The sequence below is a fragment of the Aulonocara sp. 'chitande type north' Nkhata Bay genome, linkage group LG22 (assembly GCF_057382095.1).
Source record: "Aulonocara sp. 'chitande type north' Nkhata Bay isolate Kocher_YH1m ecotype deep benthic linkage group LG22, A_spYH_male_GT1.1, whole genome shotgun sequence".
In the NCBI taxonomy this organism is placed as follows: domain Eukaryota; kingdom Metazoa; phylum Chordata; class Actinopteri; order Cichliformes; family Cichlidae; genus Aulonocara; species Aulonocara sp. 'chitande type north' Nkhata Bay.
Genome location: NC_141364.1, coordinates 8,790,233 through 8,801,530, shown reverse-complemented (window position 1 = coordinate 8,801,530; position 11,298 = coordinate 8,790,233). Strand labels below are relative to the sequence as shown.

The window sequence follows — 11,298 nt, the reverse complement described above, 5'->3', positions numbered from 1 at the left end:
GATGCATTAAGAAACTCCACGGTAACAGAACAAGGAATGTGATCTGTGCAGGACTAAGTTTTCCCCTTCTGTGTGTGCAGATGATATAATGCAGATGCTAAATCACTGTGCAACAACCGTATTCTTACTTGTTTGTATTCTCAGTTGTTCATTCTTATATACAGTCCTGTAAATACTATATTTATTTTATTTATGTATTTATTTATTTTATTGTACATACATAGATCTCTCTCTTAAAAGTGCCCTCTTTTTCACTTGTACTGAACGGGTTTGCATACAATTTTCATTGTTTGAAAGCACAATTACAATAAAGATTCTGATAATATAAATGTATATTTTGCAACATGAGCAGTCCCATTCTGCTGCTGTCTGCCTTTATGGAGTCGTTATTTCAAGTAAACACAGCATACCTTTTTTTAAATCCAGTAAGCAAATGTTCTTCTACATTATTAAACTGTATCACTGGAACTTTTTTAAAGGAAACATTTTATAAATGTTACAAAGGGAAACATAACTGTAACTAATGATTTTATCTTTATTTATCAAACCAACTGTTCAGATCAGAGGTTTCATCTTTTACCCCCATTCTTGCACAATCCTCTCCATCAGGATAATCCCCTTTCCAATCGTCTGGCTCGTCGTAGCCCCAATAAGTCAAACTAAAAAAAAAGAACAGAAAGAGGTGTTCAAGTGAAAACTGATAAGTTTGATGCTGTAAATGAACAAAAATATTCCCAATAATCAAACCTTTTGTCCAGTAGCGAGCCATCCACCCACAACCATCTACCCTCTTCTGCTGAGTCAGTCAGTCCAAACCAGAACTTATCCTGAGGATAATTCATTATGTCTTTCAGTCTTTGATCCAGGAATTTCTGAATAGGAAATTCAGATGAAAATTACCTTACAAGACTTCTAAATATGTGATAAAATAGACGTAAGAACATAAACCTGCAACAGCTTCTTGTACCTGCTCCTCCCTGCTGTCTATCTTAACCAGGTCTCCTCCTTTAGATCTACATTCACCTCTGCTCACAGTCCAGGATGATTTACTGACAGAGAAATAATAGCACTTTCCTCCATGGTGCTCCCAGCCTTCTCCACATTTAGAACATGGCTCATCTTTGAAGATGTTAGAGCACAAAATTTCATTTAGGTGGAAGAAAGAACTGTGCATGTTTGTGTGATTTAGACTACGTTCACACTGCAGGTCTTAATGCTCAATTCCGATTTTTTTTTTTTTAACAAATCCAATTTTTTTTGTTTGGTTGTTCACACTACAAATAAAATGTGACTGCAAACGCGCTCTAGTGTGAACCCTCAAAGCGGCCCGCATGCGCACAAGAAGACGTCACACACAACACGCTCTGTTTAGACCCGGACCAAACAGTATTGTTTGACTGATGGCCTTAATACAAAGACTTGTTTCGGACTTTACGTTTCCCAATTTTCCTTTAAGTTATAAAGTTATTTTGTTATTTAGATGTGGCCTAATAATGATCCTTATTGGAGCGGTGCTTCAAAGGATAGTTGCAGATTTCTGTCAGAATCTGCAGATTATACAGTACAAATAAAATGTTCACGTTGTCTTCCCAACAGTTTCACTAACATCTACACGGGATGGCCAGCAAGCGTTTGCGATGTCTTCTCGGGCGCTGATTGTTGGCGTCTGTCTTGTGTCAGTGACGTAAAAGACGGATTTAGTGCGACATGACCATTTAAATAGCAGTTGCATTCTAAAACATCTAATATGGGTCGCATAGGGTCAAAAAAGTTGGATTTGATGCGCTTTCGCCTGCATTGTGAACGTAGCCTTAGATGTGACAGGAAATGATTTCTGTTCTGCGATTACAATCTAACTACTTCAGTCATCAATGCTAGGCTGGTCAAAGGTATGAACAGGGGTGGGCCTAGCCAACCCACTCAGGTCATTTTGCCCACCCAGTCTAATAAAAAGAAAAAAAAATCTGTATTAAAAAAACTGAAAAAAGTGATAAGCAGAAAAAAAATTAGACAGAAAACACGAGTACTGTTTCTAAGATGTGGTTTGGTGTGCCTGGTTCAGTGTTTTCTACTACCCACTCTCTTTACATGAACAGAGGTGAAATCTGAGGTGAGATCGGAAAAAGAAGAGACCACCAATCTGAAGTGGTGCTAACTCAGAATTCACAGGAAGAAGTAAATGCCGCACACACGCACACATGCATGCACACACACGCACGTGCACACACAGCCCTACTGCTTGTGAAACAATGAAAAAAAAATTGCTTGACTATGACCACATTCATTCCAGCAGTATTTGAACTTCTGTTCAAAGAAGTAACACACTGTGCAGAGAGCCTTCATCTTTGTCTCTTAACTGTGTTTCTGATAATACACACACACACACACACACACACACACACACACATGTATGTATGTAAATATATATATATATATATATATATATATATATATATATTCTTATTTTGAACTGTTGGAACACTCAGAGCACTTTATACAACATGCCTGATTCACCCATTCATATCAGCACATTTTTCTACACCTAGTGCATTCTATCTAACATCCACATACTGGGGTTCAGCATCTTGTGTGATACCTTTGGTGTGCAGACTGGAGAAGCCAGTGATCAAACCACCAACCTTCCAATGAGCAGATAACCTGCATTACCTCCTGAGCTACAGACACCCAAATTGTACAGCTACAATATGTGGACCCAATAAATCAGTAAAAAATTGTATAATATAAATATTATTTGGGTGAAGTTTTTATTCACTATATGTTTTTTTTGTTGGAGATTGTGTACAAACAATAATCTCAGAAATCATCAAAACAGGGACTCAGACCAACAACCTACTGATCAGTATAGCACATCTATAACCTACTCAGCCTAAAGCAGGGTGAATCCAGGACTGCATCAGAGGATACACACATGTCAAAACAAAATCCATAGCTTACTTATTTTTACTTCAGGTTGGGAACATGGCTTTGATTCTGTTAGGAAAAAGAAAAAGAAATGCTTTTATCAATTTTTCAACAGGGTCGTCTGTTTTTTATTTGTCTTGGGTTTTTTTTTTTTCCAAATCCACTAAAGTTGTAAAAATCTTCATGATGGTTAAAAATGTTCCTTAAAGATGAAACTAATATAATTACACGAGTTGTTTAACTGAGGTAATCACTCTTTCCCCCACAGTCCTACGATTTTTCCCTTTTTCTGTAAAGCAATGCAAATACATTTTTAATACTTTCAGTCAAGTATTTAATATTCATACAGGAATAAACTACAACAGAAACACAGTCACAAATATAGGCATTAAATATACAGACACCATATTTACATACACATTTAGTACAAATATAATGTTTAAAGGGAGTCTGATTCTTCAACTGAAACATTTTTGTAGAATATATGTGTACTGGAAGTGCTGGGTATACAAGTCTGGCCTAAGTCTTCGGTCAAAAAGACTGCAGCAGTCCAGGAGTTTAGTTCGTCTTTAATGAAGCTTCACAGAAGAAATGGTTACAGCAGGGCTTGCCATGATTAATCCAACCGTGATACAGCCAGATATGCACTTATAATCGTGGCAGATGCAGTATAGGTGACTATAAGCATGGTTGTCTGGAAACAGAAACAGGTAATACTATAATTGGTAGGTTCCACAAGGGGTCGCTGTAAGACCAGAGGTTGGCTAAATAGCACATATCTTCCCAGTTGCTAGTACTAAGGCAAGAATGTGGCAAGCTAACAACAGTTAAACTAAACAATAAACAACAGAAAAATCCTTTAACCGCGGGATGTAATCATTGGAGGAGATTCTGGCAGCAATAATTAAAGCTGACATGGGCTCTTTCACAAAATCAGGAGGATGTGTGCTCATCTTCCAGCACCACACAGCACAGAGGATGCAAATATCACTCAGTATAAACAGGTGAAACGGCGCAGTCCTGTACCGCGTCTTCACCTCGGCAAAATGAAACCAGTCGAAATACCAAATGAGGCCAACAGTGGCTCGATGAAGCCATTCTCCACAAGGACTTTCCATGAAGTTCGTCTTGGCTGTGCAAGCGAAGAAGAATAAAACTAGCCAAGTGCAGATGAAGTGAGCGAAGATGAACCAGGGGAGCACGGAGGCGAAAAGAACGAGGGCAGTGAGACGAGAAGAGATGAGTACCAGTGTCACGGCCTTTTAAGTTCTGGCGTTTATTTCGTTGAAAAATATAAACAAAAATCAATCCAATAATTTCAAACATAAACGAAAGTTAACTTAATCTGATTTGAGAAGTTCAAAAAGTGGCTAAAATAAAATAAAATAATTTTAAACCCTCCCGTCGTCCCAGCTGATATTTGGTAAATAAAACTTTTCCACCACACCCTCCAGGGTGCTCTTAATCCCTTAATTAATGAGAGGGTCCAGAAGTAAACAAACTAATCACTTTTACAAACCTTTTCCAAAAGTAAAATTAATGGCTGGGGCAGCAGTCGTGTGGTGTTGCAAAGAAGGACCCAAAATGCAGGCACTTGCTGTGATGCATGGGAGCTTTATTGTGGACGGTGAAAATAACAAAAGCGAGGACAGAACTAAACATAAACCTAAACTGAGGAAACCATAACTCACGGAATAAGACACAGGGGGAAAACATATGGAGTTGATATGGGGATGAGAGCGGAGACTGGAGAGAGAGACGCGATTACCAAACAACACAGATGGAGCGACGACGAGCAGAAGCAAACACACAGTAGAAATACACACCAGGTGATTAGGAAAAGACACGCAGGGGTGGACACAGCTGAAACTAATGGCTATAACGAGACACAGACCTTCCATCAGCGTGAATGTGTGTGTGAATGGGCGGATGTCTGAATAGCGTTTTGGGGTCCTTAGGGACTATAAGTAAAGCGCTATACAAATACAGGCCATTTACCATTCAAAGTAAAAACACCAGGAAAGGAAACAGGTAGGGATAACAGAAACACTAAACACAAGACCCAGCCCCTAAGAACGAATACAAAAACAGAAGAAACTAGAAAATAAAAACAATAAACTCAAAACACTGATTCAGCAACCCAGGACCATGACAATTACAAATTTTCATAGCAAAACTAGGTAAGCATATTCTTACTGTTATAACAAACATAACTTTTTAACAAATCTGTATTTTTATTGCAGCGAATAGGTAAGGTTAAAGTTTAACACTCACTTTTGAGATTTGCAGACATGAAAAAACGGGGATCCAAACACTGTCTCGCAGCCTTTTCTATTAAAATACCTCATGTAGCACTAAATCCGGTATCTGAACATAGTGAAATATCTTCATTTTTAACATATTTATGGCTGTGATGAACCAGCATCTCTCTCATGTGTTCTACTACGTGTGACATGACGGTCATGAGTCTGCACACAGACGTCGTGTCGATGGCGCTGTGGTGAGGTCAGAATAACTAAGAGCTGATTGCGCTCAAAACGGAGACTTTTTTTTTTCTGATTGTAAACAGCCTTGAAAGTTAAATGTTGCTACCAGGGGCGTCATAGTGGAAGCAAAAGTGATGCTCAGATAAAGACACCCAAGGAGCCAAAGGAAGGAGGCAGCCGCAGGTCTCTCTCTTAAGGATGTAACACAAGATGAGCTCATACAGTGGCAATTAAACGTTATTAAAACAGCAAATATATTTTATCGGTGTGGTTGGTTTTAAGGCTGATTTAAAAAATTGCGTTCTTTTCTAAACAGAGGAGAGTTCAGCTTTTTTCATTATAACACAGAAAACGAAGACGTCATTTATTCATTGTTGAAAATCAGCGCAGTTTCAAGTAAACTGTGTGTCGGAAACATTAATAGATCAGTGCGCCCGCTTGTTTGAAATATTATGAGTAAGCCACAGGACCACAGGCAATAATCTGGGAGTGGGCAAAAAGACGTGATAGAGGCGGATAGAAGTGAAGAGAGCGTGGAAACTAAAGGTTTTCTACCACAGAGAAGAGCTTTTGCGTAAGTGGTGAAAATGGTTTTCGGGCCTTTTTCAAACATTAAAGGAAAGAGAGAATCAGGCCATGACGTCAGAAACTCTGACAGCCCGTTCTTTGTGGGCGTTACCTATTTTCAATGAGCCAATATGGAACGTTGTTGTGGGCGGGGCCTGGTTCAAAGATGAAAGGCAAGAGAACCAGGCCGTGACGTCACAGTCAACCCAAGTCTATAAATTGCAGGTGAAACCCACACTGGACCAGCACGTTTCTTACAGTCACGAGCGATTCACTGGATGAGATTTTGTTCTGCTACCCTCAGTCATATTTGAATGTTTGATTCATTGTAACATCGTAGCTTAAATGTCAAAAACGAGTGACCAACAAGCAAAACCAGAATTAGTGTGCACTCTGCCAGAGAGTACACTGGGCGACCTGGAGGTCGAGGAGGAAGAAAATTTAAAAAAAGTCCTGGAAGAGCAGAAAATGGTGAAGGACACAAAAGAAATGCAGAACAAAGTGGACGAGCAGACAGAACCATTAGCCGAGGCTGAGACAGAGAAAAAAGACACGGCAACCCCAGATTCCTCCTCAAAGTTGTGTGTCAACAAAGCTGTTCAGTTGATGGTTTCAAACGCCACAGAAAAAGCTGAACTGAACCAAGTGAAAAATGCACTCGAAGAAATGACCAAACTGGCAAAGAAAGAGTGTGAAGAGGCCAAAAAAGCAGTGAATGAAGCACAGGCAGCACTGTCAGAGGAGAAGACAATGGTAGAGGACGCAAAGAGACAAACTGAACAGGAAAAACAAGTGTTAGAAGAAGTGCAGTTTGTATTCAAAGATGAGACCAATCGGGCTTCAGCTTCAGCTTTGGAAAAGACACTGAAGCTGCAGAAAAAGGTGCGCGTCAACTGGGTTATTCAGTTGGTGGTTTTACTGGCCAAAGAAAAAGTCTCCTCCAAATACAAGATCTTCACAGAGCGCCTCACTCCTAACTGCATCAGCCATCGTCTGATTGAGAAAATCTGGCCTGAAGTTGAGGAGAAACACTTGAATTTATCCCACGACAGCATTTTCAAAGTGGGCAAGGCCATTCTCAAGGATCTTTGCAAAACACACAACTGCAAAGAAAACCTTTTGATTTTTAATCTGAGGGAACAGCTTGACAATATTACCGTCTCAATCTTCACCAAACACCTCTTGGCATTACCAGCAAGAGTACTCAGCGTCTCTAAAGACAGGCAAGAGTACAAGGAAGTTGTAAAAAATGTGACCAAAGATCTGGTAATGCACGCCATGAGCGAAGGAAATGAGACGATGACACTGAATCCAGTAGCATCTGAGTTTATTGTAGAGAGGCTTTTCCAGAAGATCTGGGACAAAATTTTGTCAAAAAAGTACAAAATGTCCTTGGAGAACATTGGAGAACTCGCCCTGACAATATACAATGAACTCCATGACAGGTGGGATTCTCCAATACTCTTAATGTGGTCAAGAAACCCAGTAATGGATGAAGCAATCGTCAGCAGCTTCAAAAAACATGCAAAATTGAGGAGCCAAAACATCATCTTTAGGGCTTTCTCATGTGCACGCTAAAATCGAACCAACACGTGCATGTGAATATTCATTTCAATTGGGCTTTCTAAATTTAATTTTGAAACCAGAGTGGTTAAAAATCACTACTCTTCTTCTCCCAACTTCCTTCCCTCATCACCAACTGGCCGAGGCAGATGGCCACCCCATCCTAGAGCCTGGGTCTGCCGGAGGTTTCTCTCTTTTAAAAGTGAGTTTTTCCTTCCCACTGTCGCCAAAGTGCTTGCTCTAGGGGATTGGAGTCTTTGTGCATTATTGTAGGGTCTTGACTTTACATTATAAAGCACCATGAGGGAAGTGTTGTTGGGATTTGGTCTGTTTCTTAACTCAAAAAGTCCAGTTACAACAGGACATTTTGAGTTAAAAAACAAACAAAACAAAAAAAATTAATAAAAATAAAAATAAAAACTTTGAATTTGTGCTTTGTTTCATTTACTATTTAAGAAGTTTGTTCTTCCTGCAACTTTTACAAACCACAAACAACAAATAGCTGAGCTGTTGGATTTACTAAGTGCATCCAAGAATACAAACAAGCAGTCCTCACACACATTTGAGAAAAACTGAGAGACCTTTGAATCTTTATAGCTTACTGAATATTCATCTCTTTACTTTGTCTGCATGTGTCCACTTTTTTTCTTTTTCTATTTGTATTATTCTCATTTCAAAGACATTCAAAGCTATTTGGAGACATGCAGAGTTCCTTAAAGATGAACCTAATATAATTACACGAGTTGTTTAACTGAGGTAATCACTCTTTCCCCCACAGTCCTACGATTTTTCCCTTTTTCTGTAAAGCAATGCAAATACATTTTTAATACTTTCAGTCAAGTATTTAATATTCATACAGGAATAAACTACAACAGAAACACAGTCACAAATATAGGCATTAAATATACAGACACCATATTTACATACACATTTAGTACAAATATAATGTTTAAAGGGAGTCTGATTCTTCAACTGATAAACATTTGTGTAGAATATATGTACTGGAAGTGCAAACTGATGGAGGTCAAATAACAAAGTGTTTGTGAATAAGAGCAGAAATGCGAATAAACATGAAAAAGACTTTGAGGTTTACAAAAAGGTTTGACAGCTGTTGAATGCAAGGAGAGAAACATTTTGGACTTTTAACTGTTTCTTAAGTGTTACAGCATGAACTTCTCTTATGGCTGTTCATGCTTTCGCAAAGTAATTAAGTGAAAGAAAAACAACTAAATGACAGAAAAGTTCTTTTTATTTACTACTATAAAATACTATACTATAAAAAATGACAATGGGTCCACAGTAAGAAAAAGTATCTGATGACCCATCATAGAGGAAGGAGATCCTAGCAGGGACAGGAGTTAGAACAGGATCCCCAAAGAGTGAATAAGATCAATCTTACTGTTTCAATGAAGTCTGACTGTATATAATATAAAACACATGAATTATTAACAGCAATATTTCCAGAGGAACTGAATATAGACATAAAACCAACTGAACTGAATGACGGTGAGGCGAGGGAACTGAAGCAAGTGTCCTGAAGCAAAACAAAAACACAGGACAAGGCTTTATGATGGAAATGTCTTTTTTAAATAAAAGCAAAAAACAAAAATAACACAAATATAATCTAAAAGAAATGTTCATTCTTTTATGCTCATAGTAGGCTGTAACATTGACACTTTCTGATGTCACCACTGGAGGGGGCTGTGGTCCAGCTGGTCTCAGCTCCAGCTTGGTTTTGCACCAGTACTGGGCTCCATCATCTTCTCTATTGGAGGTGATGTTCAGAGTGAAGGTCTCATTCACGGGTTTCTTCTGTTCACTGTTGGACTGTAGGTGACCCAGTGCTGTGTTTCCTCTGTAGAAGGTCACAGTGAGGCTTTGAACAGGAGCTACGTTCTGTACGCTACACTGCAGGGTGTACTGCTGATTCTCAAACATCATCTCAGTGTGGTTTACAAAGCTGATGGAGGCACTTTCTGGAGACTCTGAGACGACAGGGAAAGAAACAAAAATGTAAAGAACAACATGTAAGCTAGAGGCTTGAAAACATCAGCAGAATGACTTTATATTTACACATACAACAGAAATCAAATTCCGATTATAAATATAAAACTCACCAGCAAGTGTCACATGAACATACTTACGATACACATTTATACTGAGAGTGCTATTATAACACTGATCACCAGCATCAGTGTTATAATAGCACATGACATATGTTTCCCATTCAGTCAGTTTGTCAACTGTCCAGAACAAGGTGGTTATATATTCTGTGACTTTTCCCACAGCGTGCTCCAAACCAGAAAGATTTCCATGGCATCCCACCTCACATACAACACATGTAGCATTGGCTGGGTCACCATACTTCACTATCAGTGCAGGTGGAGTAAACACAGGATTGTTTGTGCAGCTAGAATCTGTAAGAAACACATTAAATGTATGAGACGGCACAATTAATATCAAACCGAAATGCTGCCAACACTCACCATGTTGTTATTTTTTCGTAATTTATTACAGATTTTCTTGTAGATAAAAAAAAATAATGTGCACTTTGCAATTTAACTGCTTATTTCGTTCACCAGACACTGACACCTGAAATAAAAGCGAGATCAATCCTTACCGCAGCTGGACACTTGGTGGATGCACAGAAAAGTAACTGAGGAGGAAACCAGATGAAAAAAAATGGTCAAATGTCATGATGAAAATGTTCAAACACAAAGTCCAAAGGTGGTCAGAGAGGGGATGGGCTGGTTTGTTTTTCTGTTGCAGAAGAACAATATTGGCAGTCTGGCCTGTTTTACAATGACACACCGTCTCTCTTTTCTTAATCTTGCAAATTGTGAAAGTCAAAGTGTAGCAAGTCACCGGTCAGGGAGCCTGAAAGAAGCAGGTCAAGCCTGTCTCCTAAGGGGGTTCCCATTTATATTTCCACCCACAGTTCATTTTAAATTGACTTTACAGAACATAATGTGAACAAGTGCAGAGTGCTGTAGAAATCTCCCCCTGACATACACAGCACATATAAAAATAATCTTCAATAATAAAAGAAAGATTAACAAGTCGTTATTATTCGTTTAAGAATCAAGAGTGTGAGAGGCAGGAGGTGCTAATCAAATGCACCTGAATATTTGATCATCAACACGTGGGATCACCTGTGTAAAAGCAGAAGCTTTATGCTATATGTTAGACTATACAGGCCTTAGTTAGAACATTAAATCGCTTTGCAGTCACCGTGAGTTCCTTTGTATACTCTGACCGCTTGGCTGAAAAATACCTCTATTGGAGTAAAGTCACTTAGACACATTTATTTATGTATATAAATTTATTTGTGTATGATTATAGGTAGTCCAGATTTAGAGGCAACAATACTGAATGTTTGGTAGTTCAGACTTAAGGAAGAAAGTTATGTGCTCATAAGTCACAGTAAAAATGAATGGGCGGTACATTCCTTTCCTCTTCCCTTCCTGGAGACCTTTATCACTGTTTTCTAACACTCCTCGGATGCTGCCTATTGTAAGTACCAAGTTCCAGCCTTGCATAACAGTAACAACTGTATCAGTTGTCCAAGGAGCTTGGAAAGAACAGCGTCTGGACTTCTTTAAGCAAGGCTGGATTAACATCCAGCTGAGAGAACTCTTAACAGAGTTAAGAGAGTCCCAGTCTCTCTGCTTACCTGTGAGATTTTGATTTTTGATGACACGTTCACACTCCTTTTTGAGACCTTGCAGATTTTTTAGCATTTCCTTTGTTCTAATGTGTT

General features: G+C 38.9%; 1 protein-coding gene across 1 annotated transcript; it reads right to left on the bottom strand.

Annotated features, from left to right (window-relative positions):
* Positions 1-8,382: 8,382 nt before the first annotated feature.
* Positions 8,383-11,298, bottom strand: LOC147303454 (intercellular adhesion molecule 2-like). The gene is made up of 5 exons (XM_086281268.1): positions 11,212-11,298; positions 10,159-10,194; positions 9,683-9,955; positions 9,190-9,523; positions 8,383-8,404 (listed from the first exon to the last, which is right to left on the bottom strand). Exons 1-5 carry the CDS (start codon positions 11,276-11,278, stop codon positions 8,383-8,385), a joined length of 732 nt encoding a protein of 243 aa, XP_086137394.1. The 5' UTR covers positions 11,279-11,298.